This window comes from Equus quagga, chromosome 16 (assembly GCF_021613505.1).
Source record: "Equus quagga isolate Etosha38 chromosome 16, UCLA_HA_Equagga_1.0, whole genome shotgun sequence".
In the NCBI taxonomy this organism is placed as follows: Eukaryota; Metazoa; Chordata; class Mammalia; order Perissodactyla; family Equidae; genus Equus; species Equus quagga.
This window is the reverse complement of record NC_060282.1, coordinates 58,327,238-58,345,090: the sequence shown is the minus strand read 5'-3', so window position 1 is coordinate 58,345,090 and position 17,853 is coordinate 58,327,238. Positions and strand designations below refer to the sequence as shown.

The window sequence follows — 17,853 nt, the reverse complement described above, 5'->3', positions numbered from 1 at the left end:
ATTCCCTCTCCAGTGTCTCCTGACCTTTGTCCTTGAGAAAGAAAGGGTGGGTGGTCAGTGTAGGCGTTCTCCTTGCTCTGTTTTTATTGGATACTTGTTACCATGCGCATGAACAGCCGTGAGAGCTGTGTTCGTGTGCCCATCATTGCCCTTCTGACGATGCTCGTAGCTTTCAAAATGCTTTGCTCTACATGAAACAGCAGAAGTCTTTGACTTCATTGACCAAACTTAAGTTGTTTCTTCCATTACGAAAAAAAAAATGACTTGTGGTCCTATATTGAGCCAAGCAATGCAAAAATGGATGTTTTATTTTGAGGATATTACCCTCTCTTATAATGACTTATTATAATGCATCTTCTAAGAAATGTCAAATTAACTCCCTGTTGGAAACATTTCCATTTTTAACTCAAAAAAAAAAGTCCAAGTATCAAATATTCCTTCAGAAAACACCCAGAAATGTAAGTTTTTCCCTTTTCTAGGCAGTACAATGTGGTACTGTTTCATGAATTCCATGAGGTTCCCCCCACTTCCCTAGTAGCAGTTTTCTGCTTTTCTTCTAATAGTTTCCCTAAAAAGATCCCATTTCCTGTACCAATGCCAATCGTTGATTTATACTTCTCATGCTGTCTTTGATTTTCCTCGTTTTAGTGGTTTTGGTAGCCTAATGTTGCCCATTTTTGCTCATCATTCACCATGTTCAAACCGTGTTGGATGCCTGCTTTCAGTTTTTAAATAGAAGAAATAATAACTACCTAGTTTGAAAAGCTCTTTGGGATTATGGGTTTGGTTAATATCCTCTAAAAACAATTTCAAAAAACTGTAGTAGAAGATTATAAATGGCTTTTTATGGGATTGCATCCCCTGGTGCTTTGAAATAGAAACACAATAAAGCGTATGAAAGCACTTGGTCAGAAAGGCTAATCTTGACTTGATGCCATTTACATTTAGATTTAAACACCTCAGCCTATTTCTTCTTTCAAGCTTTGCTTCAGGTTTTAAATTGAGAATACACAGGAATGAAAAGTCCTTGTGTGCTTAGGTATATTTTGAAAAGCTATAATGCCTAAGTTCCATTGACTTCTAAGAATAATAACTGTGATAAATGTAAGGAGTAAGGGAATGTGTTAGTTTTTTTCATTTTGTTTTGTTTTTTGGTGAGGAAGATTGGCCCTGAGCTAACCTCTGTGCCAATCTTCCTTTTTTTGCTTGAGAAAGACTGTCCCTGAGCTATCATCTGTGCCAGTCTTCCTTTATTTTGCATGTGGGATGCTGCCACAGTATGGCTTGACAAACAGCGTGTAGGTCCATGCCTGGGATCCAAACCATTGAACCTCAGGCTGCTGAAGCAGAGCACGGGAACTTAAGCACTGTGTTAGTTATGTTTAATAAAACAGTGTTATCACAACAGTTATTAGTAAGGTTCACCTAACATGTGGTCTAGATTAAGTGAAGTTAGATCATTAGTGTAATAATGCAAATTCTGTGTGTTCAAGACTGCGGGGTGTGCAAACAAGCCGTGTACAAACAGTCGCAGAGTCTGATCTCTCACTTATTATGAGAGATGGAGTACAAGACAGTAGCTGTAGAATCCGATCCTCTACTTTTTATGGGCGATGGAATATAAAGCAGTAGGTCATCATGGAAAACTCTTCTACTGGAAATCCAGACCTCGATTCTATTCTCAGATGGACTGTGCGTTTCTTCAATATATAAAACAGTCTGTTTCTTCAATCATAGCATGAGGGGTTCAGATAGGATGCTTTCAGGGCCCTTTCCAAGACCAAAATTCTAGGAGTCTCTGCACTGTAATTCTGCTTTAAGTGATGGCTGGACATACGCCCATGCCACAGGAGTCAGTCTAAGAATGTTGCATCACCACGAAATCTTTTGAGATCCCCGGTACCAGCTCCTGGACAGGGTGTGGTTGGTGGAGCCATGACAAATACAGTGATGACATTAACCTGATGAGTATATTTGGGGAGTCAGGGAGCCCACTGGGATCTTGGCTTATTTTTCTCCCTGGGCCCAAGAGTTTTTCCAACTACAAGGAGAATGACTAGGCCTGTTCTGACACACATATGTATTTTTATTTGGCAACTCAAAATTCTTCAGAAAGAGGGCATACACTCATTTATAGCCTGCTCTTTTGATTCTTGGACAATCTATATGTTTTTTAATTAAATAAAAATCTTGAGTAAGAACTGGATCCAGAATTTGTGTAGTGGTGTCCTGGCTATTTCTGTACATTTCTTAAATGTTTTTTTTTTAACTCTTTTATTTTTTTTGGTGAGTAAAATTGGCCCTGAGTTAACATCTGTTGCCAATCTCCCTCTTTTTGCTTGAGGAGGACTGTCCCTGAGCTACCACCTGTGCCAGTCTCCCTCTATTTTGTACGTGGGATGCCACCACAGCATGGCTTGATGAGCAATGTGTAGGTCTGCACCCGGGATCTGAACCCGTGAACCCCGGGCTGCCAAAGCACAGTGTGTGAACTAAACCAATATGCCACTGGGCTAGCCTCCATTTTTTTTTTTAATTTTTATTTTTGAGGGCTTCTGCTCCTATAGTAACAAATTTTGATACGCTGTAAGACTTTGAGTTGACCCCTTTCAAAAGCCTTCAAACCATTCTTTAAAAGCTGAATCTTCTTTCTCTTCTCAAGTCACCACCTTCTCTAGGAAGGTAATCTATTTAATTAAGCAAATATTATTTAATTTTTGCTAATTAGACATTTCCAGAGGACTTATTATGTGCTGGCCCCAAGCTATGGAGGCACTAAAGATAACTAGGATGTGCACTGTGTCCTCTGGTAGCTCACAGCCCAGTGGAGTTAGTACCCTGGAAACAAACCCTGCCTGGAACCAGAGGGCTGCCAGGGGAGCCCAGAGGCTGGAGACAGCCCAGCCCTGACTAAGGGGACCTGAGGAGCCTAAGAAACATTTCAACAACTAAAAGGGAAGGAAGCCATTCTGGACAAAGAGGTATGAATGTCCGTGGGATGTTCTGGGCACAGAGAGTGGGCACAGTGAGGCCAGAGACTCTCACAGTAAAGTCAGCATGGCTTCTGCTTCTCTAAAAGCAAGCAATAGCATGAAATAGATTTCATCTCTTTGTGTGTTTCTACATTGAGTTCCTCCAGAAATCAACTTTTGGAAGTGTTGTGATTATCTTGATAGTAATAGAAGAAGCCACCTGTTTTAGAGTTCACCAGAGAAACAGAACCAACAGGACGTATACATACATAAAAAGAGATTTATTATGAGGAATTGTCTCACATGATTCTGGAGGCTGAGAAGTCCCAAGATTTGTAATTGGGAAGCTGGCAACCCAGGAGAGCCAATGGGATAGTTCCAGTCCAAAAGCTGGCAGGCTTGATGCCCAAGAAGAGCTGATGTTTCAGTTTGAGTCTGAAGGCAGGAAAAGACTGATGTTCCAGATCAAACAGTCAGGGAGGAGTTGTTCCCTCTTACTCTCAGGAGTGTCAGCTTTCTGTTCTATTAAAGTCTTCAACTGATTGGATGAGGCCCACCCAAAAAAAGGGGAAGAAGTAATCTGCTTTACTTGGTCTGCCAATTCAAATGTTAATTTTATCAAAAAATACTCTTATAGACACACTCAGAATAATATTTGACCAAATACCTGGGCATCCTGTGGCCCAGTCAAGTTGACAACATAAAATCAACCATCACACCACCTCTCACTCTTTTAAAGCTTGATTCGAAAACATCAAGGAATATTCCGTCAGCTTGATTACTAACTTGACAGCTCACCATGACTCTTGTTTTTTTTGAAAGTGTCACAATACCACCGAAATTCTGGATAAGATCTCAACGTCACTGAGATATTACCAACAATCTGCTTTGATAATTATTAACAGTATTTTCAGAATCGATAGCTAACTCATCATATGATTCAGAATGTATTTATATCTTCTAGTGGTTAAGTGCATGGGCCAGAAAACCTCGCTTTGAATTCCAGCCCCACCTCTTAAGAGCTGTGTAACCTTCAGCATCAAGTTTTAGTGGTCTGTGCCCTTTTATCTTCATTTGTAAGATGTAGGTAATAATAATACCCAACTCTTGGTTGTTGTGAAGATTAAATCAGTCGATACATATCAGCTAATACATGTAAAGATACAGGTAGGCAATGGGGACATAGAATGTACTCAATAAAATAGTTAGCTTTACAGCCACATAGCTCTTATTGTAAAATGCTATTTCAGCCTTGGCGCAATATTACTTAAGCGTTGGTGCTTGCGGAGGAAAGAGTCCTTATCAAGAGCAGTAACATTGAATATACTCAGTTAGCATACAGTTTGGATCGACTAAAACCAAAACTTCAAAGCGTTAGTTGGCTTGAGAATGACACAAGATTTAGAAAATGAGTTAGAGAAGATGAAATAGAAAGTAACACATTTATAGAATATTCATAGGCAGAGGAGAATCTGATTCACTTCGCTACTTCTGTTCAGTTCGGTTTGTTATAGTCAGAGAAACTGTCCATATTTTAAATGGTTCTTTGGCATCTTAACATTAAAAACATTTGCAAACAAACCAACAGTGAGTGGGGGTGGAGAAATGCTAACTGATGCTCTCTGTCAGCTTTTGAGTCGTCGGGCGGGTTGATTGGGGCTGGACTATCTTTGGGTTGAAGGCGTTCACCTGCCTGATGGAAAAGCAAGCTTGGGTAAGTCGCTTGGACTCAGGGCTGCTGAGCCAGATGACAAAGCAACCCAGATGTCCAGCTAGACTTTTCTAAGTGTGCTGTTTCTGATTTGTCCTAACAACCAGAGCCTTCAGCAAGTGATTTCCTTATCTCTTTAGATAAGGTTGTTCACATAACATAAAATATATCCGCAGGGGCTGGGTGAGGAAATCCTCTGGGTCTTTGAACTTAACCTCATGAGTGCTTTAAGGTCCTTAGGGAGGTCTTTACTTGTGCAGCTCACGTAAACGTGAACAGCCAGGGCACCCACTGCTGCTGGCTACAGCCAGATGCTTCAGGGTGTGCCTAGCGTTGTTCAACCCTCTTATGCTGGCAGCTCAGAGGTGGTGGAATGCGATGTCTGTGACACAATTTTTTTCTTTTTTCTGGGTCTATAAAGCATGTCCATAATTACCATGTATTTGCACCTCCATCAATACCACTGTTCTGTCTTGAGAAGTAATTTTCAGATCTTCAAGTTCCCATGTCTGAAATTAGTCTGCCAATGGAAGTATATTCAGACTCAGCTCTTTGAAGCTGGCTGTATTAGTCCATTTGATTATTCCCCTGGGAAAATTCTTCCTCTAACTAAAAAAGGAATGCTTTGCCCATTTATCAAGTGATAAACATAGCTGAGGCTTAAGTCTGAATGGAGTGATTATTGCTTTCAAAAACCCAAATGGTGAAAAGTATGTTGTTGTTGTTGTTTGAACGATTTGATAGGCCTGCAGTCGCACTGCCCAGTGAATTTCCTCGTCCCGTTTTGTTCTTCGCTTGTAAACTTGCGTATGAGTTTCTATGCGTTTGGAATACATTAGTTCTGTGTCTTCAAAAAATGTCAGAGAGGAAAATTTAATCGTTGAGCCCATATCTTTTTATTGTTATTCATTGTTATTATCATTCTTAGCCCCGGTTGTACGGGTACTTGCTCTTTTCAAATATTATTATAAAGTTAAAAATTTTAATCATAAGGCTATTGTGATGAAGCCAGTTTTAGTCTATTATGAAAATGCTGCACTTTTTCACCTTTTAGAGCTAAACTCAGAATGCATTGAGCTGTGCCTTCGTATATTTTCCATTATCCTTTTCTTTCAGAAACCGTGCCATTCATTTGATACTTATTACAACCGAACTGCAGTGTGTACATGGGACGCAAAATGAGCCATTTTGTTTTAAAACAGATTGCAGATGAAAGGAAACCATTCATTTCTTGCTTGCTTGCTGTAATTACTAGAGCACTAATTACCCCAGATCACTGACATCCAGGGTCAGGAAGGATGACAACAGAAGCATCAAAGAAAAGATGGGGCTCACTTGCTAGGACAGTTTTTCCGTATCCCAACCACAGTATTTTTTTTATGGCTACCGTTTTCCAGCTTGGTGGTGAAAAAAAAAAAAAGAAGCAACAACAAACATGCACACAGTCGAGATTGCTGAATGTTTACTATTATTTCATTCGCAGTTTGACGGTGAGAACATGTATATGAGCATGACAGAGCCGAGCCAGGACTATGTGCCAGCCAGCCAGGTGGGTTAATTAATCTTCTCTGCCTTGTTTCAAATTGTAATTAAACAAATTCAAAGAGTTGCATTGCAAATGAGTAGCACTATCAGTAACTGCCGCAATCAGGAATAATCATAATTTATAAACAAAGCATTTAAGCCTTGTTTCCAGTTAATGAGATAGAGCTGATAAAACACCGCGTTGGCATTTGTTGAAAGATACTACCTTGTTTCTTCTCCAGAACGGCAAGCAGCTGTTTTGCCAGCATGAGCTTTCCTAAACAGTTGTTTTACCTTTAGGAAATAAAGTCTTTACAGGTGCAGGTTATTTGTGGTTCTGACTGTAGACAAGTTAATCATTATAAGCTGCACATGTCCCAAATCACTTTCATTATCAACTATTGGGGCAGTTTTCAATAAAATGTTCTGTTTATACCCCAAATCACGTGGCCGGTGCGCGCTCTGTGGCTGCTTCAGCATCTACTGGGTGGGTAGTTTTCAAGCCAAAACGCGTGATATGATTGAAACCTTTCAAGGGCACATTTGTATCCATTTCACTGGGAGTGGGTGACAAAGTATTTAATCATGAGAAGTGACAACAAAAGTCCAATGAAAATGGAAACGGTTACATTTATAAAAGTGAGTGCTGGGCTGTTTATTTTTAGATACTTAAGACCAGGCCCTTTAATCCAGCCAAGGCATTTAAAACAAAATTATAACTTCCCTAGGGTGCCAGTATAACATAATATATAAGAACATTGTAAGCAAAAATAAATAAATGAAAGTGAGGGAGAATTCATAGGAGCGTTTGTGTGCTTGAACGTATTTTTTTCTGGAATAGTAAAATCGTGGTCACTGGGAGTTTCATCTCTCAGTAACTATGGCGTAAACTCTAACGTACTAGATTTCAATGCCCACATATCGGCCCAAATAGATTTGAGAACTGGATGGGGTGGGGGGAGCAGGGAACAAAAATCAAACTTCCATTTTCCTTTACGGTGGTTGTCAGTGAATTAAGTCTAATGTATATGTTAGGGGTGCACTTTGTGAAGCTTTGAAATTTCTCTAAGAGCAAAATGTCTCGTGCTTAACTCAAAACAGAGGCAGGCCCGCCTCTCCGTGAACTTTGCATTTAGAAGTCATTATGATCACTGTCTTCTCTGGCAGACATTCTGGAAACGACACTATATTGTTCAGACGAGAAGGTCATCATTGGGTTCAAAGATCCGGACCACATTTCCTTCTATGCCGCTGAGTTGATCAGTCTCAGAATGCCTTTGGAAGGCTGAGCTTTGCATTTAGAATTCTTACTTAACTAAATTCATTCAGCTAAGTAGCCTCCAAGATCCATAGGTAGTTCTGAATAGGACTGTTTGATTAAAAGATGAAAAATGTTACTATTAATTTTCTTCTAACCATCAATCCCAAAACTGTACTGACAAGTTTAGTATTACTATTAGATTAAGGCACCCCGGTATTATCTCTTTGGTGCCTTTAGGGTTTTGAAGTGTAAGGGCTAATTGAATTTGTTTGAAACAGTAGAAATACAAACTCAATAAATGATTGCTGTTATAAAGCAGCTGCTCCCTTTCAGAGAATCATTATGCCCGTCTTAAAGACTTTTGGATAAAGGACTGGAAATTCAAAGCATATACATCATAACAACTTGGCTCCTTAGATTTTAAAATTCAAGTAGAATGGATAATATTAAGCCCTGGCTCAAATCAAACAACTAACATTATTGTTCTTAATATTTCAGTCAGGAGTTACTAAGAATGTTTTAAATACCAGTGATAATTTCTGAAGGAGTCAAGAACTCCGTTACCTCGTGTGCTTTGTAAAGATACGGCAGGTTTGTGTGCCAGAAGCAAAGTACTTTTTAATAATGTAGCACATATGAAAATGTTTTTAGAATATGCTATTTAAAAAATTAGACTAATGCAAGATAATAAGGGGGGGATAAACTTCACAAATTATGTAAGTTGAATGGCCTTAGCTAAATTTTGCATTTAATGTTCCTTTTGTTTACTATAGTATAGTGTGTTCTAGAATTCCTTACCTGGTATTCTTTTGGGGAATTTTAATCAATTTACCCCTTTCGGCAACCATAAATAAGGTTTTAGTCATCCTATAGGGAAAAAAAAAATAGTTTTGTTCCTTTTCCTACATAACATCAAACATCTGCATAGTTTAGTAATCCAAGACAACTTGCCTCATAGCATCACTCAACAATTATAATTCCTGTTCAATTTTCAAATCAGTACATGCTTTGGGACTTATACACTAAGTTGCTAAGTAGCAACATATGGTGCACTACTGCTCCTGTGATGTTGCTGCAAGCAAATAGCATAATTCTAAACTTGAAATGATTTTTATAGAAAGCCAATGCTGGAATGGCTCCAGAAATGAAAGTACACTGTAAAAATTAATGGTATTCTTTCAGACAGTCCCAAAGGGCTCTTTGGCTCTATCTACTGCGTACATTCTATACCTCTTAAGCTAGTGTATACAAATCCTTAAATTTTTTTGCATATAACTATGTAATTGATAGGCAGCTTTTAAATTGAATATACCACCCCATAATAAGCCTGACAAGTATGTAATAAAAACCCATGACATTTCCACTTCTCCCTGCCTCCATTCTTGGAATATCGACTATTTTCTCTTATAATAGCTATAAGTGTGCTGGCCACTCAGTGCTTTAATTTAAACATCATTTAACTGTTTTTTTGACTCTGGATAAAATTTGAACCATGCAGTGCAAGATTTCTTTGTGTTTCCAGGCCCTGGCTAAGGGGGCCCACATTGCTTGATATCTTATGAACTTGCAGGTTCTCTCCTGCATGGTTTGTGGGAAACTGTGAGTGGGCTAATTAAAGGAAAGCCAGACATGAAGAGTAGCCAACACTCCATCGTAAAATCATTCCTTTCTTATTCTTAACTTGCCATGTTTCATTGACCAGTATACCAGAGCACACAATAATAAGGTAGATGGGGAGTGGGCTTCGCCCCCGAGCTCTGACTCCTCTCCGGAATCTCCCAGACCCACACAGGTTCATATGCTAGGTGATCCTTCTCTTTCCCTAAAAAACTAAGCCCCTTTCTCCAGCCCCTAGAATTATGGCACCTTCTGTAGTTCCTTATAGGTGATTTTGCTCAAGATATGCATGTATGTTTGGATTAAACACATCAAAGGAAACAGAAGAGGAGTCTGATTCTCTTGAGCAGAACTTTCTATGGCACGAAGGTTATTTCTTTACTTTTAGCTTTGCATATGTGCCATTACTTTTTCTCATTTTCTCTTCTTCTATGGCACTTTCCAGAATATCATTTTCCATGCTACCTGTTCATTCCAGGCTTTCCATTCACACTGGCAACATTTTTTACCAGTGCTCTGGACGTAGGAACTCTTCACTTCTCGTGCATGCCTCAGTTTGGGTACCGTGTGAAAAAGGTGGAGAAGGACTGGTTTTTTTTATACAATAAATTATTATTACTTGTTAGGGGGAATCAGAAGATTTTCTAGTGTTGGGTCATGGAGAAGCTTCGATTACTTGATTGACCTTATTTTCAATAAATCACTTTCTTCTTGGCCTTGGCCTTTACCCCCAACCCGTGTCCTTCTGGTTGGTTTCCATCCCTACTCCCTTGCTTCCTTCCCTCCTTCCCTTCCTCCTTTCTTTTTTCCTTCCTTCTTCCCAGGAACATTTATCCTTTAAGCTTGAACTAATTTTTGTCATCAATTCTAAGCATCATGGTAAACCCTAAATATTAAATGTCCTGACCTGAGATCCTATTTTAGCTTATTTTCTGGTTGTGGTCATATTTCTCTCTGCTTCTTTTCTCTTCTCCCACTGGAATTCTGTCTTACCTGGCCCCTCAAATCTCAAGATGAAAAAGTAACAGCGATAAAATAGAACAATAATATTTTTTCCTAGAATCGTACGACTAAGCATTTGACATACATTTCATACCATACATTTTGAATCTAAAAGATGAAGAGCATCTATACATCTAGGGTAGCTCTCTCATGTGAGTTTCAGGTTTGATTTCTAACTCCACTGGGCACCTGTCCCTGACAGCGGCTCAGACTTAACCAGTCAATTCAACAAATTGAAATTCATCACCTCCCACCTATTCCCTCAGTCGTCAAATATCCTTTTTTTCCTTTATTGCCTGTAGTCATAAGAGTTAACACCACCTACCCAGTCACCCAACACAGAGACTTGGAGAATCTCCCTTCTCCCTCAGCTCTGAGTTAATTTCAGATAGTGTTGATTCTACTTTGTTCATAACTTTTGAATCTGTCTCCTTTTTTCCTTCTACATAATTACTGCCTGAGTTCTGGGCCTCACAGTTTCTCATTAGCTTGTCTTGTCTTATCTCACTTCCACCTTTTCATTTCTCCTCTCACTGTTGCTGAATGATCCATCTTTCCCCCCTTACTTACGCACCTCTGTGCCTCTCCAGTGTCCAACTGGAGTTACTGAGGTGCATATTTGCCCCTCTGTGGCTTGTAGCGTACTAGAACTGGTACCAATTTCCTTGTCTTGTTCTGACTGTGAGCTCTTGATGGTAGGATTCGCTCTTATTTCTCTCTGGATCTCCTGTGCCTTGAATAATTTCTGATACATCAGAATTATGCAATATTATTTGTTAAAAGATGAGTAAATGCATTAAAATATTTTGTGTACCTTTTTTTTTTTTATCACATTAATTCTTTGAGTCTTCTACTTGCAATGATTTTTCAGCCCTGCACTGCAGACTTTTGGCAAATCTGGCCCTGCCCATTCCATTCCAGTAGCATCCTTCCATCTGGGTGTCAATGCCTCAATACATTAAGAAAAGTCCCCAGCACTCTCTTCTCCTCAGAGAATCATTTCAAGTACAAGATTCAAAGAATTAATGTGATAATAAAGTAGATAATAATAGGCAGTTATTCTTACAATGGTATCATATTGCTATTTGTCATGAGCAATACGATGGCAGTGGAACCAATAGGACTCTCCAAGATCCTTTTGTACAATATTCTCTCTTAAATCTGCTGTTAGAATTATAATGTTTCGCGATTTGCAAACATAGTAATGACTAATCTATATTTTTAATTACGTGTTTTCCTAATGAGAAAATTCTCTAGGTTAGAGTGTAAATGGGTATGACAAAAGGGCCTAGAAAGTATAATATTTAAGAGCATTTTTGGAAAAAATCTCTTATGGGCCATAACATTTCCATGATCCTGACATAAATTTGAACTATAAATTAGACCAATTACTTTTAGATTGGTTTCCTTTTGGCAGAAATTTCAAGAGTAAAGTCAACTTGACTTTTTGACCATTGACCCAATAAAATGGCAAAGCTGCCATGCTTTGAGTAATCTAGTTAGTCCAACAAAGTCTGGCATCTTAACAGGCCCAAACTAGTTACTCAAACCAGTCTTCAGCATAACATTCAAATGATTATTCTGCGCAGTCCCGGAGGTATTCATTACAGACAAAATTGCTCTTGTTGCCTTGCATAGAGGCTGAGTTTTCAATGGGAAATGAAAGGATGCCTGGAAAAATAGGCCACCTAATTAAGTTAAACTACTCTAGCATTTGGCTTGACATCTTCATTACTCAAAATTAAAAAGATGCTTCACTTGAGCACACAAGTTACTATTGTTTATGTTGTTTTCTTCCTAAATTGGCTTCTTACATGGAAGTCTGTTTTTCAGAATTATATCTTGAAATAGCTCACATGTTTCTTACAGTTTATAAAAATGTCTTAATAGCTATATGGATACTAAATAGAGGCATCATACAAATATATATCTTAGGGCTCCTCATAGTCAAACACATCAGTCTTTCTGCGTATTTTCTTGATTATTTTACGCTTTGATATGGTTGAATTTTAGAAGATTTTTTATCCCGTATTATTTATCATTATTATTTTTAGTTGGGTATTGATTCTGTTAGCTATAAATGATTAGGTACATGAGACATATGAATTCCTTACAAAAATTTTAAGTAGACCCTAAAATTTAAACTGAAATTCATTCGTCCAGTAGAGGTGTTTTATATCAACCTCTCTAAGAGAGCTATTTTAGGAACACTTTAAGACATCAACATGTATGGAACACACCGTCTACTGATTTCCAGTTCCTACTCATTGACACTAATGAGCCTGCTGACATGCTAAATGTTGTGTATCATATACATTTCCAAGCTGTGGGATTTGTGAATATAAGACTCATTTTTTATTTCAGAAAATGAATGTTTGTTGCTGAGTATGCTCGAGAATTTTATTATCATTGTCTAAGAGTATGTTTTTTCAAGCATCAGGGAAATGCATTTCAGTGATAAAAATTATGAAAACATCTGAATGGAACAGCATTAGTGGTAAAAACAGATTCCCAAAAAGCGTCAAGCTCCACTTGGAGGATGGTTTGCTCAATGGGCAACTGTCAAATGACACCAAGACGTGTAGGCACTGGGAAAAGGTGTTGCTATTCCAGTACTCAGCCTGACCCATTATGGAGTTGCATTTGAAACATTTAGAAAGCAGCCCTTTGGCTTGTTCAAAATTGTATTTTGAAGAGTTTTTGCTTTAGGACGTGAACAGTTCTGAAAAGCTAACTGATCCTTCCTGTTAAATTTTGCAATTTATAACATGCTAGATTTTCTTTTCTGGCCCTTGTTATAATAAACCTGTTGCTAAAGAATGTCTAAAAAATAGATATAGTGTTTCAAGTTAAGAATAGTAATATGTTGAATGATGTCATCTGTCTATGCCAACTCCATATCCAAGACACTTAAAGATTGTTCTAAGCAAACGCTAAACTTAAATATGCCAATATATCAAATGAAAGCCATCTTGCCCATTTTTAGTATAAGAATATTGAGGCTTGGAAAAGCTGAGGTATTTTCCACCCACCCATATCTCTTCTGAGACCTCCTTCTTCATATCCTCATCTGCTACCCCAGACACCTTTAAAAAAGTGTCAAGTTTCCTTTTGCACTTTCAGTTCCTCGGTTTTGGAGCAGACTTAGCTAGACTTCCCAGAAATACAAAGAGGGTTTCGGTTTAATCTTTATCTATATCCCTTTTTTTTTTTTTTCTCCTTTCTCGCTTTCTCCTGTGTTTTTTTCTGATCTATGTTATTTCGCAGTTTGGATATAAAAATTTGCAACTATAACCCTAATGGTTTGAAATTAATTGGGGGTTGTCTTGGAAAATGCTCTCCACCCATTCTTTGCTATTTATAAATTATGATCATTGATCCTGTTGCTAGCAGAGTTCAACAAGTGACTTCTTAGTCCTAGCATCAGGTTTTTCACATGGAATAGCCTAGTCTGAAACTCGCAAGAGGTCTGATGGTCACCATTGGAGATCAATAATGAAGGCTTCTCTTCATGTCACTGGGCCTCCTAGCAGTTCAGAAAAAGGTCCTCCTTCAAGAAGAGCTAAGCCTACTGTGAGATGTTATTTTCCCAACACACAAAGCAGAGTGGCTTTGGAGGAATGGGAGTTGGGGCCTGTCATAGGATTGCAGGGATGGGGCAGGACCAGCAGCCCAGTATACAAGTTGCCCTCAGGGAAGCCTGGATTCATCTGTACTGAGGATGAAGCCGTTTATTCCTTCTGCTCTGACTTCAGTTAAACTCCTTGCTGGTCAAGATGATGCTAAGCTCTAGTAGGAAGCTTCTGCTTGGCTGGAAGTTGAGGTTAGCGCTCTCCTACTCACAAGGTAATGAATGAATTAGATCCATCACCATAATACTAGCTATCTGTTGGCAGCTACTCATGTCGGACAAGGAATTAAACAAAGGTTTGCGTACATTATCTCCTTTAATCCTTAGAACAGTTCAGGAGGATGAGAGAGGTAGAGTGACTGTTGGAACATCAAAAAGGTAGCAACTATTGGAGCTAAGATCCTGACCTGGAAAGGCCTAATGCCCGAATCACACTCCATCCTTGGTCAGCTAGGCTTCATCTTATTTTAGACCTTTAAGGTCAAACTGTGAACATGCTAACCTCAATCCTCGTTAGTACTGAGATAACCGTAGTGTACGTGTGTAGGAATTCTCTGAAAAATGTTGGGTTGAACCAAATGAAATTGCAGATATTTGGCCATCGTTTACCTACCAAAGCAGCAATTTCACACTTGATTTCATCTTTCATATTTGTTCAGACCCGCATAAAAGCTGCATCAAGGCGAAGTGTTTGTTTGCTGTCCCTACCTGCGTTCCTCCAGAGCTGAGCTCCTTCTTTCCCCTCTTTTCCAGCATCTTCTGTGCCTTTGCCACCACTGCTATCCCATTTCCTCCATATTCCTACTGCTTTTCTTGTCCTGGCCCAGGACTCTTTTCCCATCCTCGGGTTGTTTCTTTTTCTCTCCCAGAAAGTAAGCGAAGTCCAGGAGGTCTTTCTGCAGAAGACGTCTCACCCCTCCCCCTGATCCTCCCCAGGGATCCCACTTCTGAGGAACTGAAGGATGAGGGGTTCCATCTTCATTAAACTGAGGAAATTGTCTCCAGTTGTTCAACTTGTTTTCCTTCCATGTCCCTGTCTTCAGCATCAGCTTCCTTTGTAGCAAAGAGTTTAACAAGTGAGACAATCCTCAAATATCTAGGGATCCTCTTGCAATTGTTTCCTGGTAAAAGATCCAAAGAGCACGAGTTGCCTATCAGAGTGCGATGAGTAGAAACAGGAGCCTTTCTTTCCTTTTTCTGGCCCCCTTGACTGCGGGGGGAGCCAAACTGAGAGCATAGGCCATCTGCTTAGCTCTCTGCCTCTGCTGATCTGGCTTCTCTGTGAAGAATTTGAGCTTACATCCCCAATATTTACTGATTTCTGCACAACAGACAAAAATGGAAGGAATGGCCATAAACACATAGAACATGTATTTTTAAGTTTATATGTAAAATATGTACATCTAAAAAGAGGCCAACACTGAATGCTCAACTTCATGCTTGCTGCCTGCATATGATTTAGCAAACAGAATCTGACCGTAAGCAAAAATCAATTTAACACAGGTTTTTAAAAAAAGACAATTTATTAAAGCTCAAAGGCTGAATATGTTTTAAAATAGTCTATTAAAACCCAATGCATTTTATTCAATTATTAAATGTAAAAAAATCTATATAATGATGCCATGGCTTTCTCCTCTGCCCAACTAGTTCTCTAAGTATGAGCAAATCATTTACCCTCTTTGGGCCTCAGTGTTCCTTGTTTGAGGAGAAGGGGGCATAGTCTCTGAGGTCTTCTCTCCAGCGAGCGAGCATTCTGTAATTCCATTTGAGCATTAGTATAGAACTCTAGAACATTGTCCTAAGGAAAAAAGTGCGTGAGGTTATTCATCACAGTGTGGTTCATAACATAAAAATCTGAAACACCCTAAATGTCGGGAAGCAATGGAATAAATTGTAGAAAATGCACACAGTGATATAATATGTAGCCATTTAAACTATAATGTGGATGATATTTATTGGCATGGAAAATTATTCACTATCCATTTTAAGTGATCAGATCAAATTATATGATGATATAATAATGATGACAATACTGTTGCTAAAATTTATTGATTGCTTTTGTGAGCCAGTATGTTACTCTAATTATTTACGTTATCTCATGTAATCCTGCTATACCCTTAATACATTGAATGCTATTATCATCCTTATTTTACAGATTTGGAAACTGAGGTTTGGAGGAATTGAGTAACCATATCTACTTAGAGATGAGCTGAGATTTGCATGTAGCATTTTTAGCTCCAAAATCAGAGCTCTGTGATTGGGGTTTTATTATTAAAAACAAAACCAAAATAGCAAATGTAGACTAAAAAGAATCTTGAATGATACACATTTTAATAGTGGGTTGGTTTTTTTTTTTTTCCTGAGCGGTTGGATTGAGTGAGTTTTTTTCATGTACATATTTTTTTCCAGTTAACATGGATTATTTATAAAAAAAGCAAAAAAATGTAGAACTGAATCTCACAATATATGAACTCAATGTGAAAATTGAAAACATCTGGAAAACTAAAAAAACGTATAGCCTGCATCTGTACATATAATTGTATGCTAAACAAAGAAATTTAAATGTGTTCATTCTCCCCTTTAAACACTGAAAATGGACTGATGACCTATTACAAGAAGAGCATCCTTGGGCCCCACTAGGGTTTCAGAAGTAGCTCCTCCACTTCCATCTGCTCTCTCTGGGCATCTGAGTGTGGGTTGTGGGTTGTAGGGGGAGTACATTATTTGTTTCCCAGAAAGTTGGGTTTCTTTTAGCCAAAGGGGAGGCCCTTATGACAACCACACACAACACCTGGTTTTAAAATGTCCCCTAAAAATACAGCTCAAAGGTTCATGTAGGCCCCAAACAATACTGAAGGGAAACAGATCTCTTCTCCATTCCAGTACCATAAATGAATTACAGCAGGAGAAATGCCTATATGTAAGTGCTAAAGACTTTTCTGGAAGTCCGAGGAGAGATGGCTCTAGCACCAGCCGTGATTCCCAGGAGAGGATTGGGCTACCCTGCCCCACACACCACTGATCTGGGAGAGCTTGCCTCACTGCCCCGGTGCCCCGGAATCCTCAAAGCTTCAGCCTATCGGTGGGGTCAAATCTCGCCCGATCCTGGCCCTCTGGAAGAGCCAGTGTCAGGCATTTTCTGGGACAGCCTCGAGTCAACTCTGTTTTCTAGTCTCACTCAGGTTTTGCACACTGGTTTTTCAATTATGAAAACCCATAATCCAATAGAAACCAGTTCCAACAGTGGCTTGCATTGGGCCCAGTACCCCAAAGTTTGTTTTGATCGGTGAGACCAATCTTGCTTTTGAAGTTTTCTTGGAGATTGAAGCCCTCGCCTTGCTGTATTGTCTGGACTCACTCATTTGTTGGTTTTGTGATCCTCTCTTGATCACTTACTGCATCTCAGCAGAAGTGTCTGATCTTCAGGCCCTGTTATCAGGTTAAATCTGCTTATAACAATCCCTTCATCATCCCAGCTTTGAATAATTCCTCTTTTGTTTACACTCTGATATCACTTAGCTCGACACTGCAACATGGTCTTTATTGGGAGCCTAAGTTCTTATATCTCCTCTAATTTACTTCCTTTATAGAAAACTGTGTTTTATAGTTCTTTGCGTCTCAAATCTCACTTTGCAGGATGCCTTGCTCTTAGTAGGTACACAACAAAAGCTTCCATGGCGAATGAGGCGCTCTTGCCTTTTACTTAACACAGGTTAAAATCAACAAGCACAAACAAAATTAATGTACTTTCTACCAGAAATTGCATTTTGATAACTGTTGCTTGAAAAGTTAGTACATTGTGTGTTTTTAAATGAAGATGATTTATTGCTATTGTCTAGCATGTGAAGAAAGACAGAAAAATTGTTTGCAGGATCATTGGCTGGAGCACATGAATGGCACTGTTGGACAATTCTTGCTGAGTGTTAAGATGATTTATGTAACAGACCAAAGCTTTTCACAGTAATACATTATAGTCTCAAGCTATCAACCCTTGTTCATGCAGAGACAAAAGAATCTGAAAAATACTTACTTCTGAAAGTCTTCTCAAAAGAAATTGGAAATAATGTTGATGCTGTTTAAACTCTTTTGAAAGAAACCACCATTACATGCAATATCTTAACTTCTGAAAACATAT

General features: G+C 38.8%; 1 protein-coding gene across 1 annotated transcript in view; it reads left to right on the top strand.

Moving 5' to 3' along the window:
* The window catches only part of TOX (thymocyte selection associated high mobility group box), a 291,354-nt gene that overhangs the window by 143,752 nt on the left and 129,749 nt on the right, over positions 1-17,853 (top strand). Inside the window, exon 2 of the mRNA XM_046642275.1 lies at positions 6,167-6,232. Coding sequence (XP_046498231.1) covers positions 6,167-6,232 — 66 coding nt within the window. The remainder of the gene's footprint in view (positions 1-6,166; positions 6,233-17,853) is intronic.